The sequence below is a fragment of the Rhinolophus ferrumequinum genome, chromosome 26 (genome assembly GCF_004115265.2).
Source record: "Rhinolophus ferrumequinum isolate MPI-CBG mRhiFer1 chromosome 26, mRhiFer1_v1.p, whole genome shotgun sequence".
NCBI classification, from domain to species: Eukaryota; Metazoa; Chordata; class Mammalia; order Chiroptera; family Rhinolophidae; genus Rhinolophus; species Rhinolophus ferrumequinum.
The window spans coordinates 14,333,622-14,355,891 of record NC_046309.1 but is presented as its reverse complement, the minus strand read 5'-3'; the positions used below and the strand labels follow the sequence as shown (position 1 = coordinate 14,355,891).

The 22,270-nt window shown below is 38.8% G+C and overlaps 1 protein-coding gene across 5 annotated transcripts in view; it reads right to left on the bottom strand.

Moving 5' to 3' along the window:
* Nucleotides 1-22,270, bottom strand: part of CHCHD3 (coiled-coil-helix-coiled-coil-helix domain containing 3) — a 251,919-nt gene that overhangs the window by 36,919 nt on the left and 192,730 nt on the right. For all 5 annotated transcript variants that reach the window (XM_033099246.1, XM_033099250.1, XM_033099247.1 and 2 more), the window contains one exon: nt 18,267-18,337. In XM_033099246.1, coding sequence (XP_032955137.1) covers nt 18,267-18,337 — 71 coding nt within the window. The remainder of the gene's footprint in view (nt 1-18,266; nt 18,338-22,270) is intronic.

Below are 22,270 nucleotides of genomic sequence, written 5' to 3'. Positions count from 1 at the left end.
GTCGTTGTTTTCTTGATAATAAGCAAAGGTTGTAAATAAGCTTGTAAACTAGTTCTATTAATAAAATAGCATGGTATCAGTTGTGTTAGGATTCCTCACAAGATGTCATTTGAAAAGCGGATTCCATTTACTGCGAAGGAAAGAAAACAATGAAAGCGCTGGGAGATGAGAAGGGAGCTGATCTTTCCAAGGTTTCTGTAGTCACTTTTTACACTCTACAGGGATCCACATTTCCCCATCCCCCCAGATAAACAAGGTTATAGCTGTGATTAGGTTAGCTTTAAAACGCCAGAATGTAGCTGAAACACACACACACACACACACACACACACACAGTCAAAGGCACTATTATTTTTTCTTGCTCTCTGCCCTCAACCTCCAGTCTTTCATTCTTAATTGCAAACAACAATCGGGGGTTAAATAGGCTTTTGAGGATTCACCCAGACAATCCCAAGTGTCAAGTTTTTTAATTTCTGGGGAAAATCATGGTCTGAATGCCAAGCAACTGACTTTGGAAGAAATTGGAGGAAGAATTCTGATTGTTCATTATAGACTGCCAACCTATAATTGCCTATAATCTCAAATTAATATAAATCTTCTAAAGGTATGACAAGTTCTTAGATGAGAACTACACCATAAACAATAGCTGTATTCGTTCAAGCACAACCTCCCATATGCATTTCTAACTAAACTATGTACTTCCTAGCATGTTAAGATATAATTATTATTTTGAGTAATGCTGTGAAAGCGTTGGTTAATGATTTGACAGAAAACATTTGTCTTTAAGCATGGTATATTCTCATTGCAATTTTATACACCCAGGAACTTTCCCCTAGGGAACCACATATTGGATTATATGATGGGCGTCAGTTTAAACACACACAAAATTCGCTCCACAGAAACTTGAACTACTGATGACTATAATAATTAACTAACTATTGATTACTTGGGATGTGCCAAGAACATGAATGGACCTCATTTAACTCCTATGTAATATCTCGGTCATTATCATCTTTTACAGATGTACTATACAAAACTAAGACGGGGGTAGGGGCGGAGGAGAAATAACTTGCTAGAACAAGTCTATTGCATTATGTGAAGGCTATCTATAAAAATCATACCCAGTACAATTTTGGCTTGCGTGAATATTTATTATTTCATGATAGCTATGTTCACATTATAGCATGGAAAAATTAAGGATCAGTTCTATAAGTTAAAAAAAAAAATCAGGAAGACCAAGAAACATAAACAAGAGAAAATACGCATATTTTCTTAGTAGTTGCTATAGCCAAATTGGTACCATATTTGAAATTCCCCTTTTTTAAAATCTACTTCCTGGATACGATATCATACAAAAGGGGGACTTTATTGCAGGAAGTACAAATAGATGTACATTAATAAGAATGGATCAGCTTTCTGAAGAACTTGGCCAAAAGCTTAGCACTCAAATCTTTTAACGATCTAGCCTTACTGCACTCTCTGCAGCAACAATCCTATTTTCTTTGCATCATCAAGTTCTGAGAGTATATTTCTCATCTGTCTTGTCGTCAGTTAGAAAAGGTGAAGATGTGTATACATTTTGGTTTTCCAGTCTCCTATTAAATCAGCTCCTCAGTGCTTCAGTTTCCAAATGCTCCCAAAGAGGTATGGATTGACATTTCTGTCAAAGGACAATTTTTTGCTCTGTAGTTTCTCCCAGAGTTAATGGAAAAAGTTCTACCACTAATCTTTTCAATTCACCTCTAGGGAATTATAAGCTAGCAGCAAAAACTGCAAAGGTTGTGCCAAAATATAATATTTTAAAATTACACAAGTCAAAAAGTTGAAAATTTTCACAAAATGGGCCTTCCTTTTCTTGGGGAAAAAAAAAAAACAAAAACATTTGCGAAACCAGATTTAGATTCATACTATAATAAGACTTCTAAAGGTAAATAACTTGGACTCTAAATCCCTACAGAAATTGATCCTATATGGGGTTGAGTCCTACTATGCGCCTGGAATTTTACCTACATTATTCATCACCCCTTATAACAACCCTCTGAGTTTATTTACACACACACACACACACACACCATTTTATGGGAATAAAAGTACCAGTTCCTAAGGGTTTCTGCGCAAACTTGTTTCCGTGAAGCCTTTTTTTACTGATAAAAATAAATAAATAAATAAATAAATAAATCATCTGAAACGCAACCTGAGTGCTTGTCAGAAGGGGATGGGCTTAATAAATTATGGTATATTAATGTCATGAAATACTGTACAGCTATTTATTATAAAAGAATGAGTTGGAGTTATAGGTGTTGACCAGGTGGCTATATCCATAGCAAATGTAAGTTAAAGAAAACACATATGGCATAATCTCACATTTTTTGTAAAAATAAAACAAAGTCTATATTAACATTTCTATGGACAGAGACAAAGGTGGAAGGATGGCTATCAAACTATAACTTCACACGATTTAAGGGACTGACGGGGAAGAAAAGAAAGAAAAATCACATTTGCCTTGTTCCCCCCCTCCCCGCAAAATACAATAGCACTTATTAATTTAATTTCATATTCTTTTCACTACACTAAGCCTCCCGGAAGGATATCAAAAGGCAAACGATCACGAAATGCACCGGGCAGGAGGAAGATACCTAAAAGATTCATTTACTATATAATACGAGGCTCTGCGCATCAACGAGCGATGTTTGACTAATTTTATACACCTTGGGTGCATACAATCAGTTAGCGACGTTAACCAGAAATCCAGACAGACCAGACCTGAATACACCACCTACAATTTGCCTCCAACACATTTTTTTCTCACAACGTGTAGAATGTTGTACCATGGGAATTCTTAGGATGCCATTCAAAGTTCACCACTGTACCATTTCGATTAAAAGAGAGTGCCATAAGATGGACTACAGCAACAGTGCTAAAGTGACAAATCAACACAGTCGCTCTTGGCATTGCTCTATCTCGGAAGGTTCTGTGCTGAAATGCCCTAAGATTTCCCCCGACAGGAGTATCCCATGAACCAAATCTTTCCTGAACTCTCTGCTCCCTGACTTGCAATCAAAACTACTCTTTCCTATGTCCTATTCTCTCAACCCCTGAACTTTGCTAGACAATGAATGGTAAGCTAACATGTGCTTATTTTTAATGGGTATTAGCAATGTTAACATAATAATAATTAATAGGACATAGCAAATTGTGATTATTATAATAAACACACACATATATGTGCCAAATAGTATGTGTGTCTAGTTGACAGAAACGTTTAGAAACAATGACCAACTCAAAGGGCGTAACTCTCATGGTGAGAATCTAATAGGTAATAGAAAAAAAAAATTCCCAAGCAGGTAGAATTTTTGGTTAAACGCTCACAGCCCTATTAACTCTGCCTTTCAAAACATGGCATTGAAAGCCCTTCAACGTCTGACTCTAATCTCCTTTATGGCCTCATCTTCCACCACACCCCACTCCACATTCACTTCAACCGTTTCTAGTATTTGATTCCCCTTTCAGGGAAAGCCATTCTCCCCCTTAAGAAAACCTCCAGGGGAGCAGACCCAGCCTACACCAGTCACCGCTCTTCCTGCAATATAGACGCCCCTCCTTCTTCCTACAGCATTTTGTTTTTCCCTGTATATTAGCATTTACCACATTTTAGTCACTTCTGTATTAGTCTGTCTCCTATGAATGCTACACATCATGCCTACTTCCTCTCTACATTTCCAGTTTACACAAACCACCTGGAGAGTGCATGAGATGTTCAACAATTTTTCTTGAACAAATGTTAAAGGTGTAATTCCTGCCTGAGGCTTTCATACTTTGACAGCAGAGCTAATGATCTCAACAAGTATAAGACCACTGAGAGCAGGAACCCAGACTTACGTTTCTGTATTTCCAATGCCCGCAGAGCATGGGCATCAGAGACCCTGGATGGATAGCTGTGTCGATGCTGATGACGGTTAAGTTCTCCAAGGCAAGGCTGCCACATTAATACCTTTAGAAATAAATACGCGTCATTGAGCTCTTCACTGGTGAAGAAACCAAACAAACGAGGACAGTGTGTCAGAAGCCACTAGTTGAAAAGAACTCCCAGGACAGGGGAGTCGATGCAATTGATCTTCTGGCAAAATCTGCTCGTCTCCCCAATGCAAAGACTTCAGAAACACCACCACACCAACACTCAGCTAACCAAACCAATCCAAACCACAACTGATTTAAGCGGTGACAAAACATCGGACTCCTGCTTCCTGTCAACTAACCAGGATGCCTGAAAAGATGCATGCCACACCCAGCAACGTTATATTCTGCTGTCCATGGGCGTCTTCTGCACTGGGGAAACACTATCATGGCAAGAAAAGAACCGGCTAATTACGAGTAGTACCGAATGAGCGGTAGTGGAGGTGTCAGGGACATAAATCAGTGAAGCCTGATGACACTGGCGTGCAGCCTGCAAAGTAATGAGTCGGCGATGACGCGAGGGCACCGGCTTTGATCACGTCATCTTGTTCGAGAGCTCTGCCGGGGACACAAAGGGGAGATGCACTGACCTCGACCCACAGCTTGCACCGGCACAGAACCAAGGGATTGAGGTGCGATCTCTCCTCCTCACTTCCCCTCCGCCCCAGCGCACCCCTTTTTCAGAGCTGACGGTTTCCTAGTTGGGGGCCCTGCATGAAGCAGGCTGAGCAAGCTTCTACCATCCGAAGTGTCATGCCTGAACATGTCCACGGCAACTGGCAATTCGTTTTTCATCCTGAAAGCAGGAACAGGTGTACATATGCTAGTACCTTCAAAATCCCCACCATAAACCACGCTGAACGTGCCTCTCACACAGGCAGCTGTTGTTGAGAACTACGCCGGTGGCAGGATGGGAGACTTCAGAGTCTCCATACTTGGATCTGCCTCACAGATACATGGGTATTTGGATAATCTCAGAAGCACAAGAGAACAAACTGAAGAGTAAATGGCAGCACATTAAGACAAACCAAAAAAACAACCCACCACACGACAGCAGCCCTGTGTCTTTCTTGTGTTACGACCGTCATTGGCAAACACCTGATGTCTTTGTGCTCGTAAGGTCCCTACAAAGCATGTTTAACATACTGAGAAAGGAGGCGTGAGTCCCTGAAAAGGAGTACAAAGCCAGATGTTGCTTGCCAGCGTCATCCAGAAACGGTGGCTGAGGTGACTTGTGAAGGGAGCCAAGAGCAAGGACTCCCCTTAATGAGCACATCTATCAATTTCCAGGGGATGCAGCTGATCACCAGTCACACACACACACGCTCCCAAAAGGAACGCGGCCATGTAACTGTTGGCCACTGAACGAGAAAATACGGAGAAGAGCTTCTGGCAGCCATGTGAGCAAGTCAGGGATGCCTGGCGACACTTGAACATGGGAACATGTGTGCTTTCGTTTCAACATGTAAGGAAGGGCCAAGATGCAGGCTTTTACACGTTTTCAAGCATTCTGCCAGGACTCGATACACAGTAGGAACAAACGGCTGCCTAGGATTACTCTATTAAAAAGTACCAGTGTTACTGTGTAACTGTTTCATTTACAAACACCCCCTTCAAAATCCCTTTATCGAAATTAACTTTCAAAACTTCACCAGGCCTAGCACCAAACTGTAGGCTAATAAGGAGGATAAAATATAATAGACCAACGTCATTTAATAAGGGGGCAAAGGACTCACTCTTAAAAGGAAAAACAAAGCAAGGATTAATCCTATTTCTGTGGCAATGAAACACACTGGGTGGACGGCCCTGATTAAGGGATTCAGGGATTCCCATTCTAATGGAAAAACTCGATTATGGATGGGATTAGAAATCATCAATTTCTTTAGACTGGGATTAAACTGAAGAAACTTATTTTATCTAGAACAAATTACAGTTAGAAGTTGAATAGTCCCAATATTTGGTGCATTTTTTCCTATTGAAAATTAATGAACAATGAATTGAGGATGTTTTAACTATAATTAACATTTAAAAAAAAACACACACACACCGAACTTAAATGTTCATATTGTAGTGAAAATTGTATAGACCTGTGTAACTACCACCCAGAAAACAAATATTCCCAACGCCTCAGAAAGTTCACGTGTCCCTTTCCAATCGAGTCCCCCTCTTATCGCCACCAACTACTTTCTGATTTTTATTAGTATAAACTAATTTTTCCGATTTTTATAACTTCACATAAATGCAATCACACAACAGGTATTGTTTTGTATCTGGCTTCTTTATGCTTAGCATAATGTTTCTGAGATTCATCTATGTTGTAACACGTATCAATGGTTTTTTTGTTGTTTTTTAAACTGCTGAACAGCATTCTAGTGTACGACTGTATCATAGTATATGTGTATCCATTCTCTCACTGATGACAACTGGGGTCCTTTCTAGTGTTTGACTACTGTGAATAAACTTGATAGGAATATATGTGTGCAACTCTTTTTGGATGTGTATTTTGTTTTCTCTTGGGTAAGTACCGAGGACTGGAATTGCTGGGTCACAGAGCAAACATATGCTTAAATTTATAAGAAACTGACAAACTTTTTCCAAAGTGACATTGCCGTTTTTTGTACCCCGACCAGCAAAACATGAGCATTCTGGTCAGTCTTTCTGATTTTCACCATTCCAATGGTTTAAATTTACATTTCCCTGGTAGCTAATAACGTTATTAGCACTTTTTCATGTGCTAATTTGGCCATTCTTCTATTTTCCTTTGAAGTGTCTGTTCGAGTCTTTGGCCCATTTTTAAAATTTCCTTAATGGTATCTTAAGATGAGCAGAATTTTTAAATTATGAGAAGGTCCAAGTTATCAATTTTTGTATTTTGTATGATTCCTGCTTAAGAAAACTCAAAAGAGCCAGACAGGAATTCTTATAGACTAAAACCATGAGAGGTGATTTGGTAATTATACACTCAAACGACCAATGGGAATACATGTTTAAATACAATTATCCTGAGAGTTTGGTTTCAATTTTAGCACCATGGTGTACCCCAGGCATAGTGAATAGGCAATCACATACACCGATGAGTGGATTATTTGGTTGAAAGCAGGGAGCACTGAAAGCATCTGGAAAGGGCTTACCAATCCGTGCAGTGATAAAATCTAAGAGATACGTATCACAGTATGGCTGAACCAACACGACTTCCCAGAGACTAATCTGAGAGTAATATGTGTAGATAACTTCTTTGACACAATTTTTAACCATGTTCAAGACTTAAGATGGTTAACTTTGTAAATCTGATACAAGGGTAGGATTAAAAATCTACCTCCTAAAGTCTTCCTGGACATTTTAAAATGTGGCAGGTCAGTCAGACAATAAGTAACTCTAATTGGTCTCCCTGTAAGCTTCCCAGCTTTCTACCTGTAGTTCAGTGACACTCAAAATAGCAAAAGAATTTTTTCTCATCTTTGAAAACATCAAAGGAAAAAAATAACATCAAAGAAATTATTTCCAACTGGATCCTTTAAAAAGTAAACGAAGGGGCGGCCGGTTAGCTTAGTTGGTTAAGAGTGTGAGCTCTTAACAACAAGGTTGCCGATTTGATCCCCACATGGGCCACTGTGAGCTGCGCCCTCCGCGACTAGATTGAAACAACTACTTGACTTGGAGCTGACGGGTCCTGGAAAAACGCACTTAAAATAAATCAAAGTTAAAAAAAAAATTAAAAGAAAAAAATGTAAATGAACACTATTAAGAATCAGCAAGAGGAAAAAAAAACTTAGCAGTCCCAGTTAGAAATACCTTTTAGGGACCATGAGCTGTGGAGTTAGATAATTATTCAAATAAGCAAGGATCAATAAACAAATTCCAAAATTCCATGCACCCTGGAACTCAAAAGTGTTCTCACTTAAAACATGATGATAAAACAAGGAAGGAAACAAGCCATCATTTTGGCAGAGTCTACATTTATCTAACTAACACTGTGCAATTAATATTTCATATAACCAAGTAGGGTATGCTAGATTCTTAATGGATTGTATTGATTAAGGAAGAAGGTTCAACGCTAATGTTCCTGGAGGGGAAACAGAACGATTTGTTATCTCACTCGGAACAAATCGTGAATTCAGGTGCTCATGGGCACAAACCCGAAGGCTGCAACAAGAGTGTTTTGGATAATTTACCGGTATGTAGTACAAATAGATTATGTTAAAGTTAAGAAAATGCCCAGAGCAACCCAGACAAACCCCAACTGCCATGGCTGAGACAGAGAAGAGAATTCCAGGCCATGGATTTATGCTAGGACGTGGCCAATCTATACCCAAGAGGCGGCTTGTGTCACCACTTGAGGTTCCTTTCCAGACTGCTGAAGTGACGAGCAGTTTTCCACAGGGAAACTGGCACTGTGACTAACCGCAGATATTCACACGATAGCTCTCGGGTACGTTCTTTTTTGTGACATGCAGAAGCCCAGTTCTTGCCCCTTTGCACCCTATGTTGCAGCCAACTTTGCCCCTTTCTGCAGACGCCTCCGGATTGAGGGGAATGCTGGGAAAGACAGGGAGGAAGCAGGGACATGCTGTAGATGGAAACCCAATTCCCAAGGGATGGGAAAGTTTCCTGGCATGTTACCTTTGAAAACAGTAGGTAGACGAGGTCTAGGGATCCAACGCAAGGAATAAAAAGCAACAACTAACTGGACACATCTGATCAGAAAGGCTCCAATCTTATAAAGGGGGGAAGAAAAGCATTAATTGCCTAAGGTTTCTTCACAACTCGAACCAATTATCCACGCCTATGGTAAGAACTACTGCCCAAAGTAGGTATGTTCCAGAGCAGGTCTCACTCTCCTCAGAACTAGTTTGTTGCTGGAGGTGGATGGGATGTGGGGAACATGGAAGGAGAGAGATTCACAGCTTGAGACGTGGCAGACTACTCTCTACACACTCTCCAATGAGGTACAGAAGGGGTTGACACACCATCTAGAACATTCCTAAAATGGCAGCCAGTGTCTTAGAATCGCATGAAACAACTACTTTAGACCATTTCTTAGATGAGGATCAATGACAATGGTCTTTCTTTTCTAACTTTTAAACTTTCTGAGCTTGAATGCCCTGAAGAGAATGGCAGTTACAATTTCCATTTTACAGATGGAAGAGACAAGTCAGAAGTGGAATAAATAACCTGCCTGAGGAATTGGGTGTTCTCAATAACCAAGACTGTTTCAGCCCAATGTACAGTTGCCATTAGCTTCATATACAAAGTATATCCTTCACTCATCAATATTGTTTTTCAGTTTTAGAATTGAAATCTTCCTGTGGCGACACTATAGGACAGACTCTAGAGGGTACATGAAATACCGTGAAAGCTGGCAAAGGTGAGCTGATGTTTAAAACACAAAATACAACAAAGCGCCCCAAACTAATAAACAGGCAATTGTAACAGAGCTTATGCACAAAGGGTAGAGATAGATTTACTTTAACTAGAATTTTGCCTCTTCAATGATGAAGACTCTTACTAAATAATCAAGATATTACTTGGTTCCAAGGCCCATAGGGAATAAAATTTCACCACTGCAGCTGCTATATTTCCTGCTCACAGCCTTTCAAATTAAAAATGGGGGAAGAAAGGCCCAATACAAATGCAGAATTTAATTAGTTAGTAAAAGCCCAAATCCTTGCCCAAAGCCCTGTTCTTCCTGTAATATCGCATTCTTTTCTTCTTGTGTAAACTTTTCATTATGAAGGAGACATCTTTATAATACAATAACTCTGGTTATAATGTAACTGCTGGTAACATAACTCCAGCATTAGAAAAGGCAGCCTGTTCAAGTAATGTTGTTTTAATACAATTTGTGTTCAGCAGAAACCAAGTCAACTCAGTCATTTAGAATTTGATCGATGTGAATTAGTGTCTTACAGAGATAAACCATTTGATCATTTAGAAATTGATCAATGAGAATCAGAGAGAAAACATTTATCATGTACATTTGGGATATCACAGCCATTCATGCAGCACTGAGGTAGGCTGTGAGCAGACTCAGTAAGTGTTAAGAGACGATATGCAGGGTCCCTTGTCAGTTGCAGATACAAATACATGCACAACAGTACATAATTTTTATCCTTTTGATATGGCACGATATTCAATAAGGCAGCTGGAGTCACTGAAAAATTGCAGGAGCTCCACTTTGGAGAAACTGGAAAGAGAAGTGTAGCACCACTGAAACGCTCAAACTTTTGAACCAAGTTTTAATTAAAAGTTTAAGCATAAAGGCAAGTAACATAAATTTACTTGACTAAAACTTCTAAGAGAGTTTTAAGGCGATTAATCAGAGTAAACTCTGTACCTCAAGTACAATTAGTTCTATTAATCTAATATTTCCAAATTAAAGCCACACTGACATTCAGGCACACCGGCTTACGTATCTAACAGAATTATAAATTTGCCAGTCAAAAACTTATTTAATTATTTTACAGCCAATTAAGCAGGATCTTTAAATGCCGTTGCTTCAAACTGTCCGTGATCCCCGTGTATAATTACAGAGAACGTGAGAAACACCTGCTGATACTGTTGGCGTGTCACCCTCAGCTTCACTAACTCATTTGTGGTACAGCTGGCCCTCAACAAAACGTCACCTCTTCCAACGTCTTTTCATTATAATGGGAACTCAATAGAAACATAATAGAAACCATACAAATAGAGAAATCTGTCCTTTGGTGCCCAGTTTTATAACTTGAGTTGGACACGATACAATAATATTATAACAATGTATTTCATATATCATATATCATATATAACATAATAATTAAAAATAATACAATCTAACGATGAGAAAAAAGATTCCTGGCCACAGGTGGTCTCATGTGCACGTTTTCCCCATGTCTGTGTGGGTTTTCTCAGGGGACTCTGGTTTCCTCCCACATCCCGAAGACGTGCGCGTGAGGTTCACTGGCGTCTCTGCATTGTCCCCGACTGAGTGAGTGTGGGAGGGAGGGAGTGGCCCTGCCATGGGAGGGTGTCCTGTCCAGGGTGGATTTCACCTTCACCATGAGCTACCAGGATACGCTCCAGCCTCCCACACCCTTGGCCTTTCTTATGATAAGAAATCCAAAACTGGGATAAAAGGGTTGGAAAATCATTATCTTACTTGTTTTTATCAATCTTTCTTAAATGTATATATAGGTCACATTTATTTCAAATGTTTAGTTTTAGAAGTGTTTGGCGTCTTTATTTAAAAGTGTGGTTTTGTTTTTAGTTTTAGAAGTTTGTTGACCAGAGAAATAGGCCGTAGGAACTGAACTCCTGTTTATATCAAATAGTTTAGTTGGTAAAACTGGTTTCATTATAGGTTTTGCTGAAAGTCGCAGTTTCCAAGAACCTGTCCACGATCTTAAGTGAGGACTTACTGTATAGCTATTAAAATCACACATCCAAAAAAGAAACGAAACAGTACTGTCAGTTAAAGCAAAACTTTAATTTAGGTTCGCTTTTTTAAAGTTTAAAGAATTTTAAAGTTAAAGGAAAACTATTAACACCTTGAGGAAAACCTTTGAATACAGGTAAAGCAATACTTACAAAACCCATTTTATCTGTAAGTGTTTTGCTGTTTTGCATAGCATTCCTCAGGTACTGTAAAATACCTAGACTTCTTCTATAGGGTAACTAATCTTTTAATACATTATAAGGATAACCTAGGCTTCTGCCATTAGCCGAAATTTGTAAGTCAGGTTTTCACCACTTCGTTCAAGGATAAAAGTGAAAACTTCTACAACGTGGCACACAAAGGAGTATTACCAGTATTCACATATGATTTCACAAAATCATTCTCCTTTACAAGGGCCCCACCATTCAAAGAAACTGACGCCAAGTTGAAAAGTTACGAGGTGTCGTTAAAAGACATGGTGAATGTTTAAATTAAAAAAAAAAAAATTACAGTAAAAGACACATTGCCATTAATCCCCCTCACTCCGAACACACTTATCCCATCATTCTTGCCATTTTCTGAAGCAGTTCTGGAAGTCCTCTTTCATGAGTGTCTTTAGTTGTGCTATCGTGGCTGCCTCGATGTCCTGAATCATTTTGACTTTGGGGAAGAGCCAGAAGTTGCATGGTGCCTGAGCTGGTGAATAAGGTGGATGAGGACACACTGTAATGTTTATTTGACAGAAATTGCCATATACCAGAAGCGATGTGTGACACGGAGTGTTGTCATGATGGAGGATGATTTATGACACTCTTTAAAACACACCTTCTCTCAACTGCAGCTCACACCCGATTGACTGCACCGAACAAGTTGAAACTTGTCACAAACTGTCACTAAGGTTCGACGAGCTGCTTCCCATATTGAAGATTGCTGCCTTTCCATTGGATGGCACTCGGCAGTAGCATTCACTGTATTTTGTGATCACAACGGGAAGGCTCCGTGTCACACATCGCTTCTGGTACAGCAATTTCTGTCAAATAAAAGCATTGCAGTGTGTCCTCATCCACCTTATTCATTGGATCTGGCACCGTGCGACTTCTGGCTCTTCCCCAAAGTCAAAATGATTCAGGACATCGAGGCAGCCACGACAGCGTAACTAAAGATACTCAGGAAAGAGGACTTCCAGAACTGCTTCAGAAAAGTGGCATGAATGATAAGTACATCCGAAGTGAGGGGGATTAATGGCAATGTGTCTTTTACTGTAATACTTTTTTTTAAAAATTTAAACATTCACCGTATATTTTGATCACACCTCATACACCTCTAATGAAAGCATTCCAAAAATATTTTCCACACTTCTATGTCACTTCACATATGTGTGTGTGTGTGTTTTCCCCCCTATATGGAAGGTAGAAACTGGCTACTTCATTATTGAAAGAACAGCATGAGAAGGAAATATCGATCGTCTTTAAAATGCTTCTCATTTGTTTGAGATTACATTGTCTTCCCAAGGTTTACATTGCCTTTAAAATAGTCTAGATTTCTTTGATATTTGCCTTACATTTACTTGATATTTGTTTTTATAATTTAAAAAATTCGTGTACATGGTACTCAGAGAGTAGCTTTAACATTTCCTTTCTGGTTGGTGTGGTATATTGGCTCTAATCCACCCTAAGAGATCTGATTCTGATGCTGACTGAGAAATAGGGCCCCTGTGGCCCTCTGTCCATATCACTCTGACACATCTCTTACTGTGACCTCCTGTCACGAGTGCTTTTTATATGCTGTCTCCCGGCTGGACTGTGAGCTCTCTAACGGTTAAGAACTCTTTCTAATGTTTTCTTTTTTTGGAAGGGGTTCAACATCATTCAGATTTTAGTTGAAAACAAAGAAATTTTTCCTATGGTGCATAGTTTCATAACTTGAGTTGGACATAATAATAATATAACAATATATATTATCTATATTATATACAATATAATGAAAATAATAAAATCTCATATTCATTGAGTGTTTACCTTGTGAAACACCTGCGCTAATAATTACTATCAATGTAATATTATTTAATATAATAGTTAATAAATTACCTATAACGTAGAAAATAAGGATTAATATACAACATAATTTTCAGTAAGCTGAGCTATATCCTGATACTAGCACCATATAAACTAGGAACAGGCACTACAAGTTACTCTATTTAACAGATAACAAAGGGTGATAAAGGTGCTAGGAAGTGTTAATAATGATTGTTTTAGTTGGACTGGGAACAGAAAAGGTTATCTTTTGAATAAAACCTACATGTGAAAAAATGCTGGATTTACTCAGTTTTACAGCTAAAATTTTAAAGTTATTGTGGGGAAAAATTTATTGCAGGAAAATGAGCAGCACAAATTCTTTATTTCCAAATTGTTTTATTCCTCTGGAAAAAAAAGTTAAATGGCAATTTTAATAACTTCGTATTTATTGGGGACGCAATTATCCCATCACAGTAGGATGAGATAACTTAGGATTTTTCAAAAGCTCTATTTTAAAATTCTGTCTTCCTCTAGCTCTGATGAACTCCATGCTGGTAAGACCCTACCTGTCTCCTTCATAGCTGTATATTCACAACTCAGCAAAGGGCATGTCAGACAGGAGCTCTACGAATGAACGAGGTATTGATAAAGTAAGAAAAAAATCCCATTAAATCTAATGGTTTAATGGTTTACTGCCAAAACTATAAACTGAGGGACTGAAAAGTCAGTTAATATTTAAGCATCCCTAAAACAATCCCATTAGCTATCATGGCAGGATGCATCCATGCGACTGGACTTCATTATGTGTAGACTCAAAGGCTCTGAGCGTTTTCTCTTTACAGTGATTTCGTGTGAGTCCCTAGCAGGTATATAATATCACCCTTAAAATTACCATTTAAAAAGCTTCCATGTCCTGTAACCGAGGTGTACCCAAATGGTATTATTTTCCTCCATCAGGAAAAAAAAAAATTTAACTAAATCCTTCTCTTAAGTTGTTCAGTGCTCGCTGCCCAAGAGGGATTGCTAGGATCCACTGTCACGCAGTAGAAAGACTTACACTGCTTTGCAAAAGACTGAAGCTGTCATGATTATCTGAGAGGGCCAAACTTCTAAGGACAAAGAAAGTCCCACTAAGTAATCTCTGCCTTCAAAGATGGAAAGCTTCTCTTCTAGCTAAAGCACTATCCCTATCACAGAAACTAATGAACTCACTGCAAATGAAAATACAATATTCTAGGAAGCTTAGTCTAGCAGGTCCCAATAGCTAGGGGAAAAAAAAAAAGGAATTCTATAATGAAAGCTACTCTCTGAAAAACTAGCTCTTAAAAGTCCTTCGCAGTATATAAAGCCTGGGTTGTAGTCTGGACTGGAGTTAGCCAAACTACAAAGTCTGAGGGCAGAGTCCCCAAGACTGTCCTCATTTCTGATATCATTGGGAAGTTCAAAAGGTTCCCCAAGCCACCCTACACTGGGATAATTCGCTAAAAGAACTATTATTTGCTAAAAGCTATTGAAGTCATAGCTATGACTTATTACGGAGAATGATACAGAGAATCAGCCAAAGGATATATAGGACAGAGTCTGTCTGGGAGGGTTCCAAATGCAGTTTCCATTGTCCTCAGGATGTGCTGTCCTCCTAGTGTCGATGTGTGACAACAGGCACAGAGTACGATCCACCAGAGAAGCTCGCCTAACCTTCAGATTCATTTGGGCCTCATCACATAGGTGTAGGCTTGCTTGATTGACTGCCTATGGTTGTCAATCATAGGCAGTGGTTGAATTGAGTCTCTAGCACCTCTACCCCAGAGGCGGGGCTGATACCACAGGGCCCAAGAGGCCCATCATGTCTAATGAGACACTTGAATCAGTTGAGAAATTCCAAGGGTTTAGAGATTACCTCCTTAGAAGCTGGGCACAAAGGCCTGATCTCTCTATGGAAAAGGCCAAACTCTTTAGTATACCAAGTGTCATGTGGGGTCTCTGGTCCCGCTCCCTGCACAAGAATGCAGGATATGGTGAGGCCAAAAAGGAACACCCACGGAGCCATAGATAGGGGAGTCAGACCATTATATTCTCGCTGGTGGCTGGGTTAGAGACACAGGAAGCAGACTCTACAATCTGCTGTCAGCTTTTCTGCCAACCAACCCACCCTCTAGAGTAGCCACGGCAGTTATATTAGTGGCGAAAGGTTAACCAGTAATAGCGGATGGCCACCCAGCCACAGCTGATGGTCATCTAATAACCGAGCCAGCACCTTTCCACGTGAGGCCGAGAACCTGGAAACTGCTCTCCTGCCTCTGTCCCCATACCAAGTTCTTTATTATGCCCTGTAGGATCTAATAAAGAATAATGTCTTATAAAGGTAAGAGATGTAATGCTGCTGAGGCTCTGCTTGAAAGTAAGTCTAACCTACAGGTCCATGCTGTCTTGGAGAAGGTAAGTGATCATGACATTTACCTTTGTGCTCCATGTAGCCTCTCATTCTCCAGTAGGCTAGCCCAGGCTACATGACATGGCAGCTGGGCAGGGCGTCAGAAGACGGATTCCTCTCAGTTAAAACCAGACTTACTCTATAAAATCTAGCTTGCACCAATTTTCCAATCTGCTAAACTCTGCTTGACCCTTCTACCTAAGTTTATGGGCTAAATTGTGCCCCCCCAAAATCATATGCTGAAGTCCTAATGCACGGTACTTCTGGAAGTATATTCGAACCTCACATCCGCTGTCAGGTTAATATTCCGAAAGGACCACAGAAATCAGGGTTCTCCCCTGGTCAAATACCTTCCACAGATGTCTTGCTAAATGAAGACTAATTTCTTAGCCAAACAGCTAATGAATGACCCTACTGACCTTTCCAACTTTCTCTTGCATTAGTCTCTCTGAGTCAAACCACTGCTCTTTTCTTTCTTTTACATCCTAGTTATTCAACATTTATAGACCTAAAGAAGTGATCGCCATGGTTAAGTCCAGCAACCGTCTGACACCGTACCACGTTATCACAATACTATTGACTATATTCCCCATGTTGTACATTATACTCCCATGACTTATTTGTTTTATACCTGGAAATTTGGACCTCTTCTTCCCCTTCACCTTCTCCCCTCCCCTTTTAATTTTTCAATTGCGGTTGATATTCAATATTATTTTATATTAATTTCAGGTGTACAGCATAGTGGTTAGACATTTGTATAATTGAAAAAATGATCTTCCTGACTAGTACTCACTTGGCACTATACATAATTATTACCATAGTATTGACTACATTCCCTAGGGTGCACATTACATCCCCATGACTTGTTTTATACCTGGAAATTTTATTCCCTTTCACCTTTTCCCCATTTCTTAAAAATTTTCAATTACAGTTGACATTCAATATTACTTTATAGTAGTTTCATGTGTATAGTATAGTGGTTTGACATTTCACGAGTGATCCCCCTGACTAGACTAGTACCCACCTGGCACTATACCTAGTTATTACTGTAACTGTGTTATTATTGACTATATTTTCGATGCTTCAGTTTACACTACCATGACTATTTCGTCACCCACTGACTATAGAACATAATTTTTCTTCTGAATAGCTTTCCTTTCCAGCAACACTCTTCAAGCCGTGTCTAAAATATTATTTTCTTTCTGATGAATTCAGTATTAATTTCCTTCGATTAATCTCCAATTTTAGGTATTTGCATAGCTATTCTCTTACAATGAAGAAATACCCACGGTACCAAGTTAAAGATTCTCCAAGTATGGAGACAAAGTTTTTTTTAAAAAGTTGCTTTCTCCTTAGAGGGAAAGATAAAATCATAAAAATTCATGTGCAAAGTAAAATCAAGTTTTTTTAATCAAGTTTTAAAATCAAGTCTACATCCAATTCTATATCTGAATTCTTAAGATTTGTGCCCCATTCTTAGAAGGTCTCTTCCTGCTGCCCCTAAAGAAATAATTCATTAACAAACACCGGAGGTTTTTAAAATATACCTCAAACCATCTTAAAAAAAAAAAACAACCACAAAACTTTTTTCAATCAACATTAAAATAACACTAACATTCATTACCACAAAAATTGCACTATAGCAGAAAGTAATAAGGTTCCACCTTGGGTTTAATCATTTTATCAAATGCTTATAAATGTGCACGAGGAAGGAGGGCAGAGCCCAATGAATCTTTCAACTAAATCTGTCACAACACCTTTTTTGGCTCGGCTAATTTGCACATGTGCTACTAACAGAGGTTACCCAATAGGGCTATTTATACACTCAGGAAAATTCTGAATGATGTCTTGTTACCTCACGTGAGAACTGGCAGCAAAGGGAAAGGACAGGGCTGTGGGTCACGGAAACTTTGATCCATCAATTACAGAACCTTCATTTAAACATTTCAAGGATTAACAGACACAGCAATTTAACATCACCTTCATAATCAAGGGTCAGGTAAACTCTGAGATTTAAATGCTTTCAAGGTACATGTGAAGAAATGAAAACCGCTTAAACATGGGGAAGGAGGATTCCCCAATTTGGACACGTCCACCATTTTATTACACAAAAGTGAGTGGTTTCTATGTTTCTATTAACAGAGGTAGCAATTTAACATCCCCTTCATAAACAAGGGCATCCTATCTTATGTACTATTCCAAATGAAAACTCTAGTATTACTGCTTTCAATGTCCCCTTAGTTCATAAAATCGAGTGGGAACAAACTTTCACCAAGTATCTTTGCCTTGTGTTTGACTTCCACTATAGCAGATAACATGGATCCATCTCAACCGATGAAAAATCCTTCCATGCTTTCCAGAGCGCTACGTAACTATCCTCTGTCCAAAATGCAACAAAGTTGTTCTTTCATCTTGTCAAGAAGAGTAAATAATGATAATACTATTAAAAACTTACTTGAACTTTGCTTCCACCTCTTCAGCAGCTTTCTGGTACTGTTCAGTGGTGACTTTGTAGAACTCAGAGCTCTGTGGATAAAGATCGATGGTAGAGTTTGTTCACTTTCCAAGAGGACAAAACGCATGCAAGATGTACAATGATAAAAAAAAAAACACCCATGTAAGATCTTGTTTAAGCCACTCAAGCAGGAGAAGAAAGATGTCTTGCATAAGTGGTATAGATACTTATAAAAATACATGCAGAAGTATCCACTTAAATAATAGTACAGTTGTTGGTGTACAAGTCGTAATTATAGAGTAAACTTTCATACTTATAATTCATCATTATCTTATCCTTCTGAGAAAATTCCTCACGTATTTTTTGAAGGATTATTTAGACCTCCTTCATTTGGAATCTACCCCTACAAGATCAAAGGACTGCTTGAGATCAAATAATGAAATTCACACATATCACATTTGCCTATTATTCCAGTGTTCAACCTACGATATTAAAGGATCGTTTCTCTTTACACCGTATTTTTATCTTCAAGATGGATTCCTTATTGAGTAGAATGTGTTCAATCACCTCCACGTGACCACAAGAGTATCAACATTTATAACCAATTAATCAGTAAGGACAAGGGGATGGATTTACATAATTTTTTATAAAAAAATGTTTCCACTATTATATGAATGAGCACATAAGCAATATAAATCAAGTAGTAATAGCAAAGTAACGTTTTTCCTCAGGCAGCAAAATTAAAAATTATCCATTCTGGCTGGCTACTTTGAAACCTGTCTTACTGCAACAAGTGGCCTCAATGACCAACCCCAGGTGCGTTCAGACTCAATGAAATATCCTGCAAAATGCATCACAGTACAAAAGAACATAATGCATCTTTTGTGGTCTTTTGTGCATCTTTGTTCCCTAATCACTCAGGTTTCACATGCATGACTTGGGGTAGTTTATTTTTTCATAAATCATTGTTGGTTGGTGAGAAAATGAAAATGAAATCTCTTCACACCAGTGACCCCTCTGCATTTAACAATCTGGGTTGTCCAGTGACAGTCACATCCAGGTTTGTTGGATGTAGATAAAATCAATAGGTATGTGATTAGACAGCCGACTCGGGGTGGCTGGAGCAATGGACAGGTTACCATTTGAGATGATGAATGGCTCTCTATCAACCTAGAGTTGCTACGATGCTAACATTTACTATAATCTTATTTGGGCTGCGATTTATCTTTCTTGCACCTGATCAATAAAGATGAACAGAACAGTTGTAGGAATCGATTGTAATTTTTTATCATTTTCAGGCACGAAAGTGCATTTCTGACATGAAGACAATATTCTAAGTGTACTCCTTCTGCATTTTTTAAAATTGCAATTTGAGTGATCAACTGCCCTAGTCTATATACCGAGAGGTTTTAATTCATCTGTAGGTCGCAAGCTGTCAAAAAGTCATTTGTCTTCTCAGATATTTTAACTTTAGGCGGTGTCACACCGTCCTATCGGTTTCACTTAGAAGATTTTCCTTTCCTTTAAAATATACTCCAGTCACAACCTGCTCTTTTGCAATGTTTGCTTTAAGCTTTTCTTTGAATCCCTCTAACAAAGAGGGCAGTAAAAAGGCACTTACTAATCTACCACTAACACTAATGAGAAACTGCCCATATTACTATGATGAACTGTCAGGTGAGTATTATGTTACTGAATTATCTATTAAAATGCTGGCAAAGCAATAACATCTTGATTAATACTTTCAATTATTTTCAGCATTGAAACGTTAACGTCCGGACAGAGCCAGCACTAGGTTGGAAGATCTGGTTTCTGGTTCTGTTCTGTGACCTTGAGCAGGTCCTCCAACCTCCCGCAGCTTCCTGTCCAGTGTTCCTAAGCTGTAAAATGTGGGAGGTTACTAGCCCTGCTTATATCTGCCTAACCTGTCGTAGAAGTCAAATAAAATAGGCAAGAGGGTTGTGAAACCTGTTAAATAACGTTTTGCATACATAGTAAGTTCAACATCCAAATAAAATAATTTTAAAGAAAAAGAGCTAATTTGGGAAATTCCATTCTGCGTACAAATTCAAAATTTGATCAGAAGCAAATATTAAGTTTCTAACAAGAATGAGGCACAAAGGCAAGAGTTCTACTATAATACAAATTAGTGAGCTCCCTTCTGCTGTGTAAAACCAAATGCAGGTAAAATATGACTGATTTTGTCGAACTTACCCCTGGGACGGTAAACACAAAAATCCTGTACCTGTGTTGCTTGCAAACTTAGCATATAATTTCTCAAAATAAAGCTTTCGGCCTTATTTATGCTCCACATTTCCACCTCGGTGGCCACTTGCCCACATTGCATAAATCTTTCTAACAAAGAAAAGTCCCCAGGAGGCAACCCCATATAACTAAGGGAATACACACAAATACACCCAAGATCTGTATACATACAAAGTGTAATTCATTTAAGTATTTACTTATTCACTCAACAAAATGAAGTCCTTATTATCCTAGTAAGGTTCACCTTGGGGAACGACCGCCTCAAGAGGCTTTCCATCTCCAAAGAGAGACAAGGGAAAGAATTATAATGGAAGGGCACAAATGCAACATTAAAAGTTGTAGATAGTGTTACTGGAATTCAGAAAGTGTAGAGATCTCTTTGGTCTCAGAAAATGAACCACCATTAAAAAAAAACCCTGATTTTGTTGAATAAGTAAATACGTAAATGAGTTAAACTCTGTCTACAAAAATGCTCTCAATATGCTTGCTAGGAGGAGAATGGATAAACACTGGGTATTTGTACAGTGAAAATCTATACACAGTGGTGAAAAAGAGTGAATTAAACATATATGTGGGGCACAAAAGAAGTTTGTTTTTGATGTGGCAGAGTATAATTTATGTCGAGTGTGGAAAAGTACGAAATAATAAAATAGGATTCCCAACAGTAAACTTCATTGATCACCTCCAAGTGGTGGCTGTTTGGTGGTGGTGGAAGGGGACAAAAGACCACGAACACCCCTGGAAGAGATTCACTGCACTGTTCTACTTTGCAAAATGAGGTGTCCATAAAGGGAGATGTACACAGCTAGTTGTTATGTTGGTTATAAATATTTTGGAATACATACAAAAATTGTATTCCTTTCCCCTTCTCCTAAAAGAAGTTAATTAAAAACAGCAGATGATTTAGTGTGGCTAGAACAGAAAAGTGTGTGTGGAGAGACACATGCTGAAGAGTTTGGCTCTGTCGAGATTTTATATATATATATATATATTCTTGAGCGCTAAGCTCTTGCAGAATGTCCACACATGACTAAATGAACGTCCTTTTTTGTATCGTGAAATCATTTTAGATTTACAGAAAAGGGACAAAGTAGCAGGAGGTTCCTGTATATCCCGCACCCTCTTTGCCCTCATGGGACCATCTGAGATAATCAAGGTACAATGATCAAAACCAGTACAAGTTAACAACGGTACCTAACTAGTTAACTAGTTAACAATGTTACGTAACTAGTAGTAAGTCAATTACAGACTTTATGTGGCTTTCTTCAGCTTTCCCCCTGGGGTTCTTTGTCTATTCCAGGATTCAGTCCTGGATCCCATGTTGCATTTAGTTGTCATGGCTCCTCTGTGAGAGTTCCTCAGGCTTTCCTTGTCTTTTACGACCTTGACACTTGTGAAGAACACTGGTCAGATACTGTGTAGAGTGACGTGTAATTTGGGCTTGTCTCATGACTAGACTGATGTTATTTCACATTACTGGGCCCAATACCACACACGCAATGTGCCCTTCTCCAAACTGGACCCCAAACTGCACAAATGCTTCACAGCCTGCCAACCCACACTGAACAGGTACTCACAGGTAGTAGAAATACCATAACTTTCAGAAAGGTGGCTTTTGTTAACTGTGTTGTCTTGAGAATGTAATAGGTTGTATACACTGCTATTCTTGTTTATTAATTATAAATTACTGTTACTTTAATGTCATCATGATAGCTAAGTTTGTTCTTACTTGGTCAACC